The sequence below is a fragment of the Notechis scutatus genome, chromosome 2 (assembly GCF_049901735.1).
Source record: "Notechis scutatus isolate UNSWTSFEM ecotype Mainland chromosome 2, rNotScu1.2, whole genome shotgun sequence".
NCBI classification, from domain to species: domain Eukaryota; kingdom Metazoa; phylum Chordata; class Lepidosauria; order Squamata; family Elapidae; genus Notechis; species Notechis scutatus.
In genome coordinates this window covers 125,317,727-125,338,144 of record NC_142010.1, presented here as the reverse complement: position 1 = coordinate 125,338,144, position 20,418 = coordinate 125,317,727, and the positions used below count along the sequence as shown (strand labels likewise).

Here is a 20,418-nt window from a genome sequence, read left to right as displayed (position 1 = left end):
TCATACCACTAATCACAATTAGCTATAATATTACAACTGAATGATGTGCCATGTTAATGACTTCCCAGGAAGCTATTGCATAGAAACCAATTTTAAATCATGGCTTCATTCTCTGGGTTTTTCCCATAGTTTCTTAGTTTATAAGTAACCAAAAGATCACAGCTAAACTCCCATTGAGCAAATATTGTTCTTTAAAAAGCTCTCGGTAACTGTAAAAAGTGAATATTATTTATATGGATATATCTGAGAACAACAATAAATTCCTGCTTCTAATTTGTAATGTTCCTTTTATTGTTGATCACAGCTGATAGACAAATGTGTTTTTTAGATTCATATTTACTCTTTTACTTTTTTATTAACTTGTTACCCTAAATTGGTTTCCTGCACTATTTTTCACCTGTATACTATCTCATGCATAGGTATTCTTGTTTTATACAGTAATTTTAAGGTAGTTCAGATGATTATCAATGTGGAATTATTAGTAGAAGCTGAAAATATTATTACTAAAATAATTATTTAAATTAAGTAAAAAAATTATTAAAGTAATATCATAAAAATATTTTCTTTTCCTTCACCATCTAATATTTGGTTTTTTTGCCTTAAATTTTAAACAATATTTTTAATGTGATCATCAAAGTAAGATTGTAAGGCTTAATAACTTTCAACTGTGATTATGGTGGGTATAATTTAAGTTGAATATTAAAAGTGAATTTTATATGAGGTTTCTATATTATGTAGGCAAAAATGAGCCTGGTGCTGGACCTGAAATCAGTAAAATTCGGACACCTGAGAAAAACCCCTTAGAAGCCAAACAGGTATGCACATTATTATTATTTTTCTCATGTGTGATGCCAATGAAACATGGATAATGTAGGTATTGTAAAAATATGGACAGCCCAAAAGGAATCAAGATGCAGAATAACTGAGCCCACAACAATAATGACTGTACCTAAATAAAATAAGTAAAGATCACTATGTTACTACATAATACAATTCAAATTGTAACACAAAAAAGAAAATGCATTTGTCAAGACACCATTCAGATTATAACAAGTTCGTTTCAGTTAGATCCCAGAGCAATAACAGCAATTCCTCCCATTTACCTTGGTGATATCTGATGGGTATCCCTCCCATTTCATTTTGCTTCCAGTAACCTTGAAGCCCCATTATATTGTTTTGTAATGTTTTGAAGATTAGATATATTAGAGGGAAAATGCAATTATGGGTGCAGACTCACATAAGCAATAGTATTAGGAGAAATAATATGGTCAACATTTTGGGTTGTTTATAGCAGGTAAGAGACTATTCCTAGTAACCGCAGTGAGTACAGGTAACTCTCGACTTACAACCATTTGTTTAGTGAGCAAATTTACAATGGCATTGAAAAAACTGACTTACAATCATTTTTCACACTTTATGACCGTTGCAGCATCCCCAATTTTGTCCCTTGATCAAAATTTGGATGTTTGGCAATTGGCTGATATTTATGATGATTGCAATATCCCAAAGTCATGTGATCATCTTTTGAGACTTTGTGACAAGCAAACACAATGCAGAAGCCAGATTCACTTAACAATTGCAGTTTTACTAATAACAACTGCAGTGATTTGTTTAACAACTGTGACAAGAAATGTCTTAAAATGGAGGAAAACTCAGTTAACAAACATCTCGCTTAGCAATGGAAATGTTAGGCTCACCCGAGGACAACCTGTAATGCGAGTACTACAATTAATCCATTTCAGGAAATTGTGAGAATTTATTTCTGAATTCAGTAGGGTTTTTTCTGTTTTGTTTTTATACAGCCTGTCTTTCTAGATTATTCATAATAAAACTTGATAGACAATGCTTTAGCAAAAGCTCAATAGCTCTTAATATTCTTTTTGGGATTTTTTTAAAAAAGGGAGTACAATCATCAAAGCAAAATGTGGTTACTAGAGAGTTTTCACTCATCAGTTTATCAGTGCTGTTTCGTTTAATGAATCTGATCAGTTCATTGGTGATTGAAGTCTACGCAAGTTTGGGCTTTTAGATTCATAGTATTGTACATCGTTGTGGCAAAGTATTTCCATAGTTTTATGTTATTATGTTATTCACCTTGAAAACTATGAATTATGTGGGAGTAATACATAGGTATAGATATCAGATAATCGATTTCAACAGTTTAATTTAATTTAGTTTGCATTTGGATGAAAATTTAAAATTAGCTTCTGGTCGTTGTCCCCTTCCCCAGGACCCACCCCTTTAAGGAGGAATATTAGGAGGAGTTAATAGGAGAATAAATCATCAGTGAGTAGGTGATGGAAAGACCCAAAACAAAGTGAAATAAGGAGTGGCATTTGCATTACATTGATGTTTTTCTTTAGAATTGAACATTTTTAAAAGATTTATATGGTTGTCTTTCTTTTACTAACTTACTATTGTAATTAGGAGGAAGTGAGTAGTTAATTTCTTCTGTAATATTTTCTAAAATGCATTTCAGTAATGAGGAATTAATATTCAGTTTTGAAATATAAGACCACAAAACTTAGTGCTTCTGTAGCTTGTAATAATCAAAATAATTTTAAAATGATATTTTGTATAGAACATGTAAAATTTAAAAATACACATATTTTATATCAGTAGATTTATATTCATTGGTAAACTGTTCTCAGTTTAGCATATTTAAAGAAGAAAATTTATCTAAGGTCTATACTAGTTTTTCTTCATTCTGGATCTTGCTTTTCCCACCTTTATATATCACATACTTGAGTTGGTGTAAAAATAATTTGCTGTGTACTTTCATTGCTTAGAGGGAATTTTGTTGTATTCTTAAATGACTTTTAACTCAAATAATTTGTGTAATTTCCTCCAGGTTGACTTAGAAGCAAATCCCCAAAATAGAAGCCCTGAATTGCGTTCCAGTTCTTCTTATCCTAATTCTAAATTTCACCGCAAAGATAATCTTAACCCCAGACAGCTGAACATTCACCTCACTCCTCCCCAAGCCCAGTATGCTGTTCCTAGAGGCCCTTTCCAGCACTTAGCCCAAATTTCAAGGCATCCATATCCTGTGCCACCGCAACCGAGCCTCTTAAGTCAACAACAGAATCAATTGTCTGAACAACATAACCAAATGCCTCCTCTGCAGAGCCAGATAGTCCAGCAACACAATCATTTGAATCAGCAGCCGCAACCACCATCTTCACAGCTCTCTCCTGCCTTTCCAACTGGCCCCAACCAGTCTTTCTTTAAAACTCCAGTTCCACATAGACCTCATTCCCCTGGTACAGACAGTTCAGTTTTAGAACAGCTCCCTCCATCTGTGCTGCAAGATGTCAGTAGCCCCCTGAGACCCATTGCGCAGCCTAACCTCATGATGCCATCCCATTTGAACCACTTCATTGAAGAGAATCCTCCAGGAGTGTCTGTGGGAGAACCATTAGGTAGGTAACCATGGCTACAGTCTAGGGGTTTAAATTGGGGCAGTCTGCTTAGATGAAGAGGAGGTGTGTAATGCAAAGAGTCATTTTTGGCATATTGTATGTTTGGTATTTTACAGCCGTTTTATAGTATTGAAATTCTTTCAGTTTATGTTTTGCTGATTGAACAAAATCACTGTTTATTTTTTATTGTTCGCAGAATTCTGAAGGTCATTTAGTCCACAACCTTCAACCATGTAACTTCTGCAAGAATTCTTCCTTAATTATCCTATTCTCAGACTATGTGCTATTTTGGGTGTGATGATCTTGGTTTCCTAAATTACAGTAAAAGTTAAAAGTTACAAGTTACAAGTAAAAATTACAGTAAAAGTAAAAGGCGTTGTGTTCCTACTCCTAATCCTATTTGCGCCTTCTTATGCAAGCTTTAGTGGCTTGATTTTGGCTACATTATTTCCTTATTATGTCTTAAAATGGAGCTGCAATCTAATATCAGCTTACTAGCCAGGATCTTAAAGATAAAATCATTGCAGCTAATCTTCCTTCGATGTAATAAGGAATAATAATCAAGCCACCAAAGCTGATACACAGCAGGAGGATTTGAGGAAGAGGACCTCTTCAAGACTAACATTAATTTCAGGATTTTAAAAAAAGAGGCAATAATAGTGTGTTCCTTTCCTTTTATTTATGAATCTGACAGTTTTCATTTAGATATATGGATCCTACCGTAGCTGCTGAAACATTTTTTGGGAGGATAGCACAATTTTAGCAAGGAATGCTAATGTTTGATAGTCGCTCTAGGCATGTGCATCTGTAAAAAAAAATGCAGTTTTTAAGCACAAAGCTCTTAAATATAGAAGCTGGGTAATTATTCTCTCCTCCCCTCTCCCCTCCCCACTTTTTACAGATCGTATTCATGGAAATTTAGCTTTGGAAACCTTAAGGCAACAGCAAGCAAGACTACAGCAATGGAATGAGCATAACGCCTATCTCAGTCAGGGCAATATTTCTTATTCTCAACATCATCACCCTCACTTATCCCACCTTTCTCAGCAGTCCATGGGACTGCATCAACAGCCAGTCAGGGCAAACTGGAAACTTGCCAACAATATTGAAGACGAAACAGAGGCAACATATTCAAGGTAATTATCATTTGGTAGAAATTACACAACTGTACAGCAATGGAATATTTTTACTTCCCTTAAAATGCTGGGGGTTTTTGGGAGGGGGTTTGCCAACATGTATATATCTCACATGTAGAGTGAAAACTTTGATCTAATGGAACCTCATTTAGTGGATTCAGCAGAAGTCTGGGTAAGGGAGTTAAATTTATGTTAATGTTAACTGTTCACTTCAATTTATGTTATTGGCAAAATGCCTTCACTACACAAATGAAGTAAATAGCCACAAATGACATTTTGTGATTTAATGGGTATTAGGACTAATATCCCATTTCGAGTGTTAAATCCAGGTTTCTGTATCTGTTGATTTGTGGGTTTTTTTTTGTTGCTTACATTTCTGGTTGACCATTTACTATAGTTATAGATGCTAATATTTTTTTAATGAGTACACACACACACACACACACATCTTGACATTTATAATTTAAAAAACCATTGATAATTTTACTCTGGCGATAATCTACTTTCGCTGAAGTTTATGCACAGCCTGGATAATTGCACTTTAAAATAATGTGTGTTGTCCTTCTTGTAATATTACTTGTTAATTGGAGGGTGTTTTATCTCACTTGAGCAATCATCATCTCATTAATCCAGATTCCAGGATTTGCTTCGAGAGCTCTCCCATCGTGATCAAACTGAAAATAGGGACCTCGTTGAAATGCCGCCACCTCAATCAAGACTTTTGCAATATAGACAAGTGCAGCCCAGAAGTCCACCAGCACTCCTCTCTCCTACATGCAACTCAAACCACAGTGGCCACTTTCCTAATTTCTCTGAGAGTAGAGACCTTGAAATCTCTAACAATCCAGCATTTCAGCAGCATTTGCCTCAAATGTACAATCCCCCTTTCTCAGTGCCATCTGAACACCTGACCCCACCTTCCTTGAAATACCTGCAGCCAGATGGATCATGGACCTATGCTAATTTACACCAGAGTCATCTCATGGGGCAAGGCTTTCATTATGGTATACCTCCATTGCCTCATAGATCACAACCGAACCCTTTTATACAAATACAAAATCATCAGCACCCAGTTGGTCAGGAACCATTTCACCCCCTCACTTCACGAGCAGTATCTGCTTCTTCTCTGCATAGCTTAGAAGAGGTAGGTAGCCTGTGGGGTTTGTATGCTTGTGTCTTTTGCCCTGGCAACCATGTTAAATTTAATTGTGTTGGGGGGGGGAACGCTAAAGAGGGTTGGACCTGTTTGATACTTGGATGGGCACCACCAGGACATTCCAAGGCAATATCCTAAACTGGGAAGTTACAACATTTCAAAACAAAGCAGTGGCAAATCATTTTTGTAGTGTTGCCAAAAAAAACAAAAACAAAATGCAAAGAAGTGTCCACAGAGTCAGGAGGAGTTGAGCTTCACTTGGAAAAACCTTTATATTTATTTTGACCTATATAGGTAGCCCTTGATATTCATTTAGTGACTGTTCGAAGTTATGAGGCACTGAAAAAAGTAACACCATCATTTTCTTAGGACAGTTACAGTTGCAGTCACATGATCAAAATTCAGAGCCTTGGCAACTGGCGTGTAGTTATGAGGGTCGTAGTGTCCTGGGCTCATCTTTTGCGACCTGCTGACAAGCAAAGTCAATGGGGAAACCAGACTTACTTAACAACCATGTTACTAACTTAACAGCAGCAATGATTCACTTAACTGTGGGAAAAAAGGTCGTAAAATGGTGCAAAATTCCCTTAACAAATGTCTTGCTTAGCAATGAAAATTTTGGGCTCAACTGTGGTCATAAGTTGAGGACTACCTATAATGAGGAGTTCTGCTTAACGATAGCATTTAAAAGCTGGGAAAATAGGACTGGTCATTCTGGTAGTGACTTTGGGCAAGGTTCCATATGTCGTTGCTGTTGCTTCACTAGAGCTGATTGAGTATCAGGTGTTACTGCTTTTTATGCCATTTACCAGATGGACAAGTTAATTTTGAGGTACTGAAAATCCAACTTTAGCAATCTAATTCTATTCCTTTTTAAAGTGGTGATTTTGGATATGCTTCTGAATGATAAATTGGGTGTCCAGTTTTTTCAGGGGAGCCAGTTTGATATTATAAGTTAAAGCAGTTGAAACTGGGAGTTTGTAAGTTCTAGTCCCGCTTCTTAGGTATTAAAACCAACTGGGTGACTTAGGGCTAGTCACTCCTTCTCAATCTTAGGAAGACACTGACAAAACAATTCTGAAAATATGTCCAAGAAAACTGTGGGGACAAAACTTGTTCACATAGGCACTAGAAGTCAAAACTGAATTATACTTGCTTATATATAAAGCTTAGATCTCTGTTTTTTTCACCCCTCAATGGGATATCTAGCGTTTGCCAAAAATAGGAAAGAAAAGTTGGTAGTAAACTGGTAGTAGTAAAAGAAAAGTTGGTAGTGAAAAGTGCAAAACAATTACTGTAAACCCTACTAATTTTATGTTTTTCAAAAACACAGCCGGAGACCAGGAATTATTATTTGACAGACATTGGAATAAACATCCAGTAAAATCTTTGATTTATGTTTAGTGGGAGTCTGAAAATAGTAATGGAAATGTTACAGATCTTTTACAGTTTCTTTTTTCATTTCTTCTAAAATTCAAAATTCTTTGGTTTTTTTTTTTTTTAGCAGAATCAGTTCCAAAGGTCACTTTTTAAAGCTTTGTTGTTTTCATCTAGACCATAAAGATGAAAGGTTTCAAATAAATGTCTTATTTAAATGGGTAACTGAGGAAAGAATAGACTTAATTAGCTTTTACTCATATTCCACTATAGAACTATAAATATTAGAAAATAGCATGGCTTAACTAATCTGAATATTTGTCGCAATACCAATTTTATAATACAGTACCTGTTAACTCTTAACACATTTGCTGTGCTATTTTGTTTCATTCAATAACACAGATATAATAATCCATCTTATATCAAAGAACCAGTCAGTTATTTCTCCTTCCGGAAGCCATGTCTTTAGTGTAGCACAGACATTGGTGATAGAAGACCATTTTTCTTTTTTTCTTTTTTTTTTGGGGGGGGGGGTGTATTTTAAAATATGATATTAAAATGGAAGAACAAAAGAAAGGAGATAGCTAAGAAAAAGCAGATTGTTGATAAAGTGCCAGCTAGGCTGGAAGGAGGGATCAAGCAAGGGCCTAACTTGGAGTCATTGCGCAGCTGCAAGTGGCATAAGCTTGACCCCTCCTTCCAGCTTAGCAGGCTCTTTCCCAACACAGATACAGATAGATATCATTAGAAGCCTCTTGTTTCCAGCCCCTGAAGGTACCATGATAGATGGAATAGAATAGGATAACAGAGTTGGAAGGGACCTTGGAGGTCTTCTAGTCCAACCCACTGCTTAGGCAGGAAACCCTATACCATTTCAGACAAATGGTTGTCCAGTCTCTTCTTAAAAACATCCAGTGTTGGAACATTCACAACTTCTGGAGGCAAGTTGTTCCACTGATTAATAGTTCTGATTAATTGGTGTTGAAGACAAGTAAGACATCAAGAAGGACCAAGAGAGTTGCATTCCCCCAGTTTGGCCCAAGAGCATGTCGTCATCTATAAGAACGATCAATGGCCTCAGTTCCATATCCAGGACTGAGAGTGAGCTGAAGAGAATAATCTAAACATATTTGGATGGGAGTGAAAGTGATCCAAACCTATTTGCCTTCCATTCTGAAAACATCTATTCTGTTAAGCAGATTAACAGTATTTGCTGGCAGGGAAAAAGAAAACGGGACTTTTATTTTTAAAATTCCAGAATTAGCAGATGCTTGGCGCTGTTTACCGTGCTATGTCCTTACTGCTTTGCAGTATTTTAATACAAGCTTTGAATGCACTTTTTTGTCCACAGGTATGTTTTAATCATAGTGGGCCTGTGTCAACAAAGGAAACGAAGTTAAAGCAACAGTAGCAAGAGGGAGCATCTCAATGAGCTTTATTGGTTGGGAGATCTATTAACAGTAATTCAGTAATTCAGATATAAAGATGCAAGCTACTTATGAATTGATAAAAGCCTTGACAAATGTACACAATTTCAAATAGGGTACACTTGTGGTCAGCTTAAAGGACAATCATATTTAAACACAATCTCGGAGAATCTTTTCAGTAGCAGGAGAAAGGCATCCAGTAGGGATGCATTTGATTAATAGTGTAAAAACAGGGAGGGAAATTCAAGGGTAGAGAAATAAAAGGGAAGAAAACGTAGCTTTCTCTTTTATTCTGAAATCCAAGAGTGCTTTCAAGCAGTGCTTCTTTTTAAAGGTACAATAGCAAGAATAAAAACTAACATAATCTAACGAAGAAAGTTTATATTTCTGCATTTTTTTTACTGTTATCATTTCCTTGTATTTGGATAGTTCCTTCCGAAGGCTTTTAATAGTATTTACAAGGGAGACAGTTGCCATGAACTGAAAGATAGGAAAGAATTAAAAATAACACATTCTTTTGATTAAGAAGTTTGCCCTTCTATCAGCAAACCTCTTTGATTTTTCTGTTCAACCATGAACCTGGCAGATTCACTGCTGTTATTATCTCAAGGTTAGCTTCCTTGCTTTCTCATTTATCAACTCCTCATTGAAACTCTGGGCCAGCATAGAAATAGACCCTTACCAGCCAAGATAGATGGGCTTTCTGTTAACCAGCCAAGATAGATGGGCTTTCTGTTAACCAGCCAAGATGGATGGGCTTTCTGTTAACCAGTCAAGATGGATGGGCTTTCTGTTCCTGGGTAGCATATATACAGACTTCCTGTTTCAGGGTTGCTGGTATCAACCAGGCACAGCTAGGTTGCATTTTCACTGACTTGAGGGCATATGTGCCCCTTCTGAAGTTGACAGTAATTGGTAGATGGAAGGGGCCTTTTTCATACAAGGGAAACCATGTGAAAACTAAGGCTAACCAGGAAGAGAAATGGCCATCTTTATTTGGGAATATCTAAATATTCTGTCAACATGCTATTAGATCGGTTACTGTTCTTGGGGGAATTAGACAAGGCTTGGCATTTAAATAGAAATAATTTTTTTAGAAATTAGAATCCTGCTTTTGCTGTACATTTTTAAGTTGTCAGGTTGGGTCTTCTCTACACCAGGGCTCGTATGCAAGGGACTTGTAAAAGGAGGGGCACGGAGACAAAGAAAGTAATTTTATAAATGGAAATCCGTTGGTCGGGCAAGACTTTAGTCTGGGAAGTCTGAACTCTATCATGCTGAGATAAGCCAAATCCTCTAGAGAGAAATAGAGAGAGTAAGATAGTTTTAAAACAGTTCCAACTGTGTTTAACATGGGAATTTGGTTTAAAATGGGAAATTAGTGAACTGGAACCCATACAGTGGTGTGAAATTAGAAAAGCAAGTCGTGTCAAAGCAGTTTCCTGAACTTCTGCGACAAAGACAAACTTTACAGTCCCAGGAAAGGAAGTGCTGGACAGCCTAAATAGCAAGCAACTGCTATATTCTAAACTAAATTCTAAACCCTAACACCACTATATATTAGGCATGAAATCCATCTGGGTGACTTTGGCTCAGTCTTGCTCTCTCAGTGCAACCCACCTCGGAGGGTTGTTTTTCTGGAGAAAATAGGAGGAAGGAGGATATATTAAGCATGTTTGCCACCTTGAGTCATTTGCTTTAAAAAGGGGGGGATAAAAATAAATAAGATACTTGCTTTCCAAATGGATCCAGTGAAAATACTCATAATAAGCTTATTCTAATTTTAGTATCACCAGTGCTTGAATTGGCTGCAGGAACAGATACTTGGTGCTTAATGAATAAGAGAAATGCACTCGGGATAAGCTTTCTATATTAGAAGCAGGGCTACATATTAGAACTATTGACTGTTTCCTAAAATACTGTAGTATTTTCCCCCTTGAATCTTGAATCTACTAATTTAAGCCTGGTACAAAAGTACTTTAAATTTTGGAATTCTAAACCCAGCAAGTGAGTGAAGTTCCATGCTCACACCACAATCCTGCGTATACCACACTTCCTTTCAGTCATGTAATTTGGTGATAATGATGGGGGATTGTTTTGTTACTACTATTGTTAAATAATAGGAGAAATTCTAATTCACTATAAAGTACCAAAATGCCTATTTATTCAAATCAATCTCTTGTTTGTTGGTGGTTCCATCTATACCAGCACCATTCTGTTAGTAGTATATTTTGCCAATGGGATATCCACCAGTATTTTGAAAAAATGATTAGTAAAATGAAGAACCATACTTATTTGTCTTTCTAAATAGTAATAAACATCTATGTGTTCTCATTTCTTACCTCATCTGTAAAGAAAAAAAATAGCATCAATTGAGCTGCTTCTTTAACAAATAATATAGATCTGGGTTTTTGTGTTATATTGTATTCAATTTCTTTGCAGTTTTGGTAATCTTAAAATAATGAATGATGAGTAGTTGCTCTTTTAAGTAAAGCTTGCATAATGATGGTGTTTCTTAATTCCTGGTTGTATTCATTAAGCATTGACCTGTAAACCATTAAAATATTCAGGGTAATCTACAAGCACCTAAAGTTAAAAATAGCATTTGCATATGACATCATGGTTCTAAGCACACCAGAGAGCTTTTTGTGACTTTAGATTACATCTGCAGTTTCTGAATCCAAATAAATTCCCCTCAAACTTGCTTCTCCTTTCCTTTCTTTTCTTTATCTTGTTTGCTTTATCTCTGGTATAACAGAGCAATAGTTCAAAAAGAAAAGAAGAGAAAAGGCTTGGTGTAAACATAACATATATCACAAAACAGGTTTATACAGCCTGTATTATGGACAACCTAACAATTATTTCCTGGGGATGAATTAAACCAATATAATGAATCAGTTGTATCAGAGAAGGACAAATTACAACTGGCCAATACTTCATATAATTGCCATGCAGAAGAAATTTTGTAGAAGACAAGCTTAGATATAATAATATTACAATAACTACAAGTTCAAAGTGAAAAATTAGGAATCAAAAGGGACTTATAAAAAAAGTAAGTAGTCCCATGTAATACAATTAACTGTTCTGAAAGAAGGCTGGATCTGAAATTACTTTAAAAAGTGATATAATCCTGTTACACATATATATATAAATGAGAGAGTTTTGAGTGCAGTGTTTGTTTATATCCCTGTTCTCATAACAGGATGGTGAATGTGAAGAATAGGATGTCTTTGTGTTAGTGAATAAAATCACACCAAGTAAAATATGCATGTTTATTTTGAGGGCAATTTCAGAATATGCATATTGATACTCAGTTGGGACATTTAATAGAAACATGTCTGCAAGTGATTGTCTTCTTTTATGCAGTATGAACCAAGAGGACCCGGCAGGCCATTGTACCAAAGAAGAATGTCGTCTAGTTCAACCCAGGCTTGTTCTGAAGGTTTAAATACTCCTCCAGATAATGTTGGACAGTGTCAAGAGCTTCAGGACCAGAGTAACCCATCCTCTTTCAATTATTCTCCCCCGGAATGGTGGGTCAACTCTTCTTCATCAGCCCCCTATCAGAACATTCCATGCAATGGATCCAATAGAGCAATCCCACCAAGAGAACAGTTAGGTGAGTGAGTGAGTGAGTGTCGCTGTCTTGTCCCTTTAAACCAGGGGTGGGCATCTGTGGCCCCTTTAATCATGATGCTGACTCAGGAATTCTGGGAGTTGAAGTCACAAAATCTCAAGGTGTGTATGCTGTGTATCCTTGTTTGCTCATTTACTCGATCTGATTGTGCAGGGTTAAAGTACACCAACGATGTGTATTCAGTCTTGGCCTTAAAGGGCAATGTATTCTCAAACTATTTTGGCTAGCTTTATAAAACTGACTGAAGAACAATTTCAACAGGTTTCGTAAAGATCGCCCAAATCCTTTCAAATTAAAATGTCTTACAGGACTGGAAGCATTTGACAAATTCCTGCAGATTTTATTTAGCTTCTAATTCATGCTCTTTGCATATCTTTGGGAAAGGAAACTGAGAAGTAGCTTTCCAATCTGTTTGTGATCCTTATTAAGTTAAAATGGTGATGGTGGTTGTGGTGATGGTGATGATGTTCATGTTCTTTTCTTTCTAGTTCCTCCGAAGGCTATCAAATCCCCTGAGGAGCAGATGAAGGTTGAAAACATCCCATTGTCCAGTTCTTTTAACTACAATGTACTCCAGCATCTGGGCCAGTTCCCACCCCTCATGCCCAACAAGCAGATTGTGGAATCCAACAGCAACAGCCAGCCCAGTGCTGGGTTGAACAAACCTGCCATGTCCTACGCAAGTGCTCTGAGGGCTCCTCCCAAGCCCAGACCCCCTCCTGAGCAGGCAAAAAAGAATAGCGACCCCTTGTCTCTGTTTCAGGAACTTAGCCTAGGTAGTTCATCAGGTAGCAATGGCTTCTACTCCTATTTTAAATAATCAGACTATTTTTGTAGAGACATTTTAATTTTTATTTCTGTGAGTAGATTTAAGATAGCTGGAGCTGCACCTGCAGGCACCATCGTTTCTCTCTGTTTATATTAGTAAATATATTTTGGTTTAATGGCTTTGCTGCTAGACTTGAAGCTAATTCTTTTTAAATTATATTCCACTATTTTACTTTCTTTTTGATGTGGGTCAGAAGTTTGAGAAAAAAAATCCCTAGAAAAAAAAACTTTTAAAAATTATGTAACTTTATCTATGTGTTGCATTAAAGCTAGCAGCTGAAAAGTTAACTGTGCAACTTTAAAAAAAATATATAAACATTTAAAAAAAAAGTTGTCTAAATTGTATTTAAAAATGTAAGTAGCATTTTACATTTATTCAATAACATTTAGCATACTGTGCTGGGTTTCTGTACCAGAAATGGCCAGTTAATGTACAAATGTATGTTATGTCTGCTTAAATTGTTTATTTTTTTTTTAAATAAATATGCAGCATCTTATATTTACATTCAGTTTTATCAGATTTCTGTGAAGGGATGCTGCATTCTAAGACTTTTATAGTTTTAGAATCTATATGACGTGGTTATAGTAATTTCCTTTTTAGGATGAAGTAAAGGCCTTTGCTGCAGACCCAGATACTACTCTTTTGCAATTAAACATAAATTAGTGGTCAACCTAAAGATGAAAAATTCATGTTTTTGTTTTTTTTGACAAGCTATTCATTCAGCTTGTTGGAGGGATTAATTTAATAGGTTTTTAAACAGAAATCATGAAATGACAAAAATTGCTATATTGGGTGCTTGGTAGTTGAATAACTATTTTAAAAAAATCAAATTGAGTGAATTTAGGAAAAATAATTGAATCCCCCTCCCAACCATGCACGTTAAATGTTTGTAATTTAGTTTCTTCCCTTCTGATTTTTCCAGTGGTATGACAATTGTGCCACTTTAAGAATTTTCCTTCTTTTTTCCATCAAAAGTTTTTGGTACATGATTTGATGTTTACCTTAAATGTGATATTATCCACAAATATTCAAATATTTTGCTAACTGTTTTGTTTGAGGAACTTCATTAAAGGAGATTTTTATGTTTGCCAAAGCTGTATCCAAATTAATCCCAGCCTTGGGGAAGAAGAGTTGTGGGGAAGGTTTGGGGAAGCAGTATGAATGACGTGGTTATTTATATTCTTGTATCTTCTGTCAAGGCCTTTTGCCACTATATATTGAAAGAAAAATCTATAAAAGACTGTACAGCAATATGTTACAAAATTTGGGGGAAGAATTAGGGCAACCTTTACGATTTTGGTCTTGTACACTGTTCATACTTTTGAAAGAAATCTTTTTTAACTTCAATGGAGGCATGCCCTCTTTTACACTTGAAAAGATCTCTTTGATCAGGGACAATTAATTTTTATCAACTATTTATTTTAATTTCCCATTATAAGTGATATTTTCAAAACTATGATAGTTTTAAAGTTTCTTCCCATGACTGTTTGAAAACTGGGCTTCATTTACAGGGATATTTGTTTTTGCTTTGTCGAGCTACTGTATTTGCTGCTGTATCAAATCTAATATTTGCTTTAGTTTCAGTCCCTTCATACCTGTTGGATTTTATACGTTGTGATGGTGACATCTAGGTTTGACTAAAATCTGTGTCACTTTTTTCTTATTGATTTCAGATAACTAAGGAACTTTCTATAAAAGATATGCATACTAACTTAATGTGCTGCAATATTTTAATGGCTGCTGGGCTCAGAAATGGGTGAAGCTAAATAAAGCTGTTACAAAATCAAACAAAATGAAAGCAGAAGATTCTGCTCAATTTTATTTAGTACCCCGAGGACACATTCAGGATGTTAGCATGAAGTTAGTCAGATCATTCTGTCCTCAGTTGACATAAACCAGGATTTAATTAGTCCCACATAAATATCTGAAGTTATTTCTGTGGATTCTATGTCCTACCCTGATTATCACTGATAAAACGTTAAGGACAATTGACCTAGTGAAGAATAAACAGGAACACATAGAAAGATATAGTAATTGGTTGCTTATCGCTCAAATACATTCACTTTCAATTTAGCACTCTGAAATCACAGAGTTCAAATCCACACACTTAAGTCTCATTGTTCCCTTCACCTGGACTGAATCTAAATAAATGGTCAATTATTTTCATCTGTGAGTTAGTGAAATCAGGAAGAAGGTACAGTCTTCAGTCTATTTAATCTATATCATAACGTTTCTCAATAGTTAATATGGAATTAATAGGTTGTGGAGTATAACACATTAAAGCATATATGTGGATCTGCAGTAAGGTACTTTATGAGTTTTCACTCAGTATTTTAGTGTTAGCAAGTTCAAAAAAAATGTACACAAAAGCTCCACATTTTTGCAAATTTGTTCCACATTTGTATTGGGTCATAGAAAAATGTGCATAGTCTGTGTTCAGACTGCTAGTTTGTTATGCTAATATTGGAGACATTTTACTTTTAAGAGCAGATCACAATATTCTGTCTGATTTGAGCCATGATGCAACTTTGTTTTTCAGATTAGTGGATTATCAAGGGGTATCCAACCTTGGCAATTTTAAGACTTGTGGACTTCACCTCCCAGAATTCCTCACCAGCTGGCTGAGGAATTCTGGGAGTTGAAGTCCACAAGTCTTAAAGTTGCCAAGGTTGGAGACCCCTGGATTATACCATTACCATAATAAAAGGCATATATGTAGTCAATTATTGTAATATCTGATTATCCTGGTTATTAAGAAGACGTTGGAACTATTCTATATTTACATCTCTGATTCTTATTATTCAAATTATATAATTTTTATAAAAACCCTTTTTTCTGCCTCAAGGTTTTCTTCATTATTTCATTTCACAATTACTTTATCATTATGGGAACAAATTTACTTTAGGAGCATGTCATACATCACAGAGAAGTTTGGAATACATTAGCAAAGTTTAAAAATGTAACTCTTAAAAGTTGGTACTATATAAAGAAAAGAGCTGATATGTGAACAACGTTGATTCCCATTACAACTGAACCACTAGTTAGAATAATAAGTGGATTTCTTTTATATGAAGGATTCATTTTGCAGGAAGTATCCAGTCTTGTAAATTCAAAAATACAAAATTGAAAATTTGGTTACTGTGACTTGAAGCTTAAAAATTAGATGGTTTTTGAAGACAATTTGTCAACATATATTTATAACTCTGAATTCTCAGGTGTGTGTGTGTGTGTGTGTATGTGTGTGTGTGTGTGTGTGTACACACGTGTGTGTGTGTGTGTGTGTGTGTGACAGCCGTGGGATCCTACCTGTTACACTACTGGTTCGGTGATCGTGCGCGCAGCTTTCTCCACACCAGCTGAGGCCTGCAGCGCCAATCAGCAGAGGATAAAGAAGAGAAAAGCGCAGGGGCAGATGGGAGGGGCGATTCTGCGCTTTTCTCTTCTTTTTCCTTTTAGCTTTTCCTCCTCAGGCTTTTTTTCCTCCTCTCAGCTGATCGTCGGAGGCTTTTTAACTACCTGTTTGCTGAACTACCGGTTCAGCCAAACTGGGCCGAACCAGTAGCATACCACCACTGGTGTGTGTGTGTCTGTTTTGTGTGTGTTGCAACTCGGGAGCAGGCCAGCAATGCTTTACGAGTTGACATCCATGTTCAGAAGTTATTAGCAGTTCATGTTATAAACCCATGATGGTGAACTTATGGCACGTGTGGGCATGTGAGCCATTGCCCCAGCTCAACTCTGCCGCGCATGTGTGCCTCCTGCCAGCCTCCTGATCTTCGGCTCTCTGCTGCACATGCACGGGGGACACATGTATATTGCATTTTGGGGGTGCACATGCTTTGGGCCGAAAAGGTTAGCCATCACTCTTATAAACCTTGACAGTATCCGAGGGTGCATCTAAAATCCATTCCAATCCATGTACTCTCAATGATTTTAGGTCTATTTTCTAACAAAACAGGACATACATTTTTCTCTATAAAATTTAAGTAAAGTGGAAAAAAGTAGTGGTTCAAAAATCCACTGACTGAGTATCCCAGCAGATGGCAGTTCTCTATGGCTTCTATTTTTTTTTTTTTCCTCCTGTGAAAGGACATTTATTAAAAGGCCCACACCATGCACTGCAGGCATGGGAGAATTCCTGCAGGGGATCCCAACCTCAGCAGCTCTTGAAATGCTTATGTGTCTATTCAGCCTGAAGTCTAGTGATCAGTACTTGTTGGGGGGGTGACAGTGCGAAAGCGTGCAAGGATTCCCAGGATAATCTTCATGCCATTTTAATTTTAGTAGTTTTGCTATCCAGTGTCCTTTGGGGCTGAGGCAGTCTTGAAAGGCTGTTAATAAACCTCTTTTCAGAACTTGTGAAAAGTGGCCCTGAGTTATAAAACTTCAAAATTAGAGGTAAAGAACATTTTAGAACATCAAAGGGCAAAGAGGAATAAAAGGCCATAGGTCTGAGAATGTATACTCCATTTAGGTGCCAAAAAGACACTCAAAAATTCAGTTTGGTGCATCCACAGATGGGCTTATCAGCAAGGATGCACGGTAACAATATATCCCATATACGGTACCCCTATATCCCATATACGGTATCCCATATAACTCCATCTGTGGTCTTCAAATTTTTCGCCAAATGCCATGAAAAATTGATAATCTGTAAGTTACCCATGGATAAGCCAACCCTGAGAATTAAAATATATGAAAATGTCCAGAGTTGGCTGATCCACAACTGGCATATTTTTAATTCTTGTTTTTTTTAAAAAAGAGGGTTGGCTTATTTGTGGATGGGTTTATACACAAGTATATATGGTGTTTGGGGAATTCATTTGGGAACAATACTGATCCAAGCCAACTTAGGTTAAAAAGCAAGAACTGGAATTTTCAACAGAGGTAGGCAACAGTTTTGTAAAATAGAATTACCCTTGGCTTTGCCCAATGAGAACCATAAGTTTTAAAGTGGAAACATCGCTGGAGGCAGTTTTATCATTTTCCTTCCCTTTCCTGTTTTGTTCTGTATGTGTGTTTCAAAGTACATTAAGTCTATTAATTCCTTACTACATTCTTTTTTATTTATTTCCAGTGGAAATGATTCCATCATTTAGCTGCTTGTGGGGGGGAGGGGAGCTAGAAAGGAAGTGCCTAGGATTTGCACATCTGCAGATTGCCCACCTCTTCTCTAAGGAGATGATCAATGTCAGTGCATCAGCCAAACTAAGTTTATTGCATCCTAAGCTTGCAGGAGCCCCAATGTGGCTTGATAACATTCTTCAGTATATGGAATTGCAATATTTGCTGAAGAAATCTATTCTCCCTGTAGATTTGCAGCTCAAGCATTTGTGCCCGCTACACGCTCCTGGTCGCGAAGACCCTGGAAATATTTTAATTAAATAAAATGTGAATTGGTTACAATTTGTGTTAACTGTTTTAATCCTAATAGCGAATGCATAAAGAAGTGTGTCAGCATTGGAGACTGGGGGGAAAGGAAAGTTGTCTGGCACAATGCTGGAGTAAAGTTACTTTGCACATTGATCCAAGTGACATTGAATTAGGAAGAAAAAATTAGTATATGCAGATTGGAAGAGAATATTAGACTTGCCTCATATCCCATTTATACTAATGGAAGTAGTCTTGCTCATCCTGTTCAAATAGGCCCTTTATTTATTATCTCATGCAAATCTGAATAGTCTGTTTTTATTTTATTCAGCTTTGCTACAGATACTTATTTACCCTTCTTTACACTATATTAACTTTACTACTTTACTATCCATATTTATGTAGGAAGGCGCTATTTCTAGTCCAAGATACAATCACATAATATTTGCTCATACTGAGAGAGACTGCGATGCAACACCACAGAGTATATTAACAGATATCTATTTACATGTTTTTAAAGCAATGTTTTTTCCCTTCCCAAAATCTCCCTGCTCTTTTCTTCCTTGCAGCCTGCCACTGTTGAGTGCCCAGAGACATTCTTATCTAAGGTTAAACCTAGGTGATGAATCCCACAAAATGGTTGCATTATATTCGAATTCACACTGTTCAAAGTGATATTTCTGTGAAAAATGTGGTAATTGGCTCCAGCTTGGCATATATAATGTTTTCTTAAGTTTTCGCGGGTACTTACATGTATGGTGTTCGGCTTGGTTCGGGTATTTTCCCACGTCATTGTAGTTCTTTTAAAGTTGTAGCAACGTTTCAGCAGAATCTCATCTGCCATCATCAGGCTTCTGTATTGTGTCCGTCTGTGGGTCAGACTTTTACAGTGGTTATATATATATATATTAGGTTTTTTCGGGTATTTTCCCACATCTTAATATTTATGCTTTTATTATAGCAACATTTTGGCATATAATAATAAAAATAATATAATATAATAAAAGCACAAATATTAAGACGTGGGAAAATACCCGAAGAAACCTAAATACGATACATATAAATAACCGCAAAACATAAGAAAACATATAAATATATATATTTTCTTAAAATTACATTTATTGTACTTATTAAGCTTTCATCAGCCTCTGCTGACATCATCAGAGTATTAAGCTACCATTACAGAGATCTCTGCCTTTATATATCATTAATCAATTTAGCCCTTGCACTTGTGATAGGCCCTTTCAACTGCCTCCCATCTGTAATTAGCTCTGTTGTTGTTTCTTCTGTCATGTTGGTCAAAGAAGGCTTATCTCTTGCTATTGTTTCCTCCCTTATCTGACCCAACCTGGACTGCTTATCTCTAGAGGATGATGTTAAACTGCAAGCTATTGCAATTTGCACACTTGCTAGCCTTGTATTAACTGAATTTTAGGGCACGTTAAATACAACTTGGTATCAACATACGATTCTCACTAAATAAAATATTGCATTAGTCAAATTCACACTAATCGCAACCTCCAATACTAACAATGAACCTTTAGTCAACATGTGCAGAATCTTCCAGGTTAGAGCCTTTACACAGACCAGATTTACTCATTTCTCTTAAAGTAGAAATATTATATTTGTTGAACACCCCATGGAGGCTTGACTGTACATTTTGTATTAAGCCATGATGGATGGGCTCCTACTTCAGAAAAAGTCAAGAGCAAGCAATGGTTAAAACAGCATGAAAGAATAATATTTATTTTGCCCAAGTCATTGATCTGTATGAAGTTGCCATAAAAGAACTATTTGAGAATTAAAACTTCAAATCATTTAAAACCTTATAGCTCTCTGGCAAAGTTTAAGCAACCAGTAAGCTGTAAAGTAATAATTTGGGGCTTACGCAGGTTCCAAAGATGTGAACCTCCATAATTAACGTTACTACTTGTAAAGGTATCTTGTACTGTATGAGGCTAACACAAAAGACATTGTGGTTGATGATGTATAGAACCTATACAGAAGCAATATTTTACATACAACTTATACAGAGCCAAGCACAGAATTGGAAATGGAAGACCT

The 20,418-nt window shown here is 36.2% G+C and overlaps 1 protein-coding gene across 11 annotated transcripts in view; it reads left to right on the top strand.

The window, feature by feature from the left end:
- HELZ (helicase with zinc finger) overlaps positions 1–15,828 on the top strand; it is a 126,613-nt gene extending 110,785 nt beyond the window's left edge. For all 11 annotated transcript variants that reach the window (XM_087956102.1, XM_026678780.2, XM_087956099.1 and 8 more), the window contains 6 exons: positions 739–815; positions 2,852–3,422; positions 4,324–4,558; positions 5,192–5,702; positions 11,885–12,137; positions 12,644–15,828. In XM_087956102.1, the coding sequence (XP_087812228.1) occupies positions 739–815; positions 2,852–3,422; positions 4,324–4,558; positions 5,192–5,702; positions 11,885–12,137; positions 12,644–12,975 (1,979 nt within the window). In that variant the 3' untranslated portion in view covers positions 12,976–15,828. The remainder of the gene's footprint in view (positions 1–738; positions 816–2,851; positions 3,423–4,323; positions 4,559–5,191; positions 5,703–11,884; positions 12,138–12,643) is intronic.
- The last annotated feature ends 4,590 nt before the right edge of the window (positions 15,829–20,418 follow it).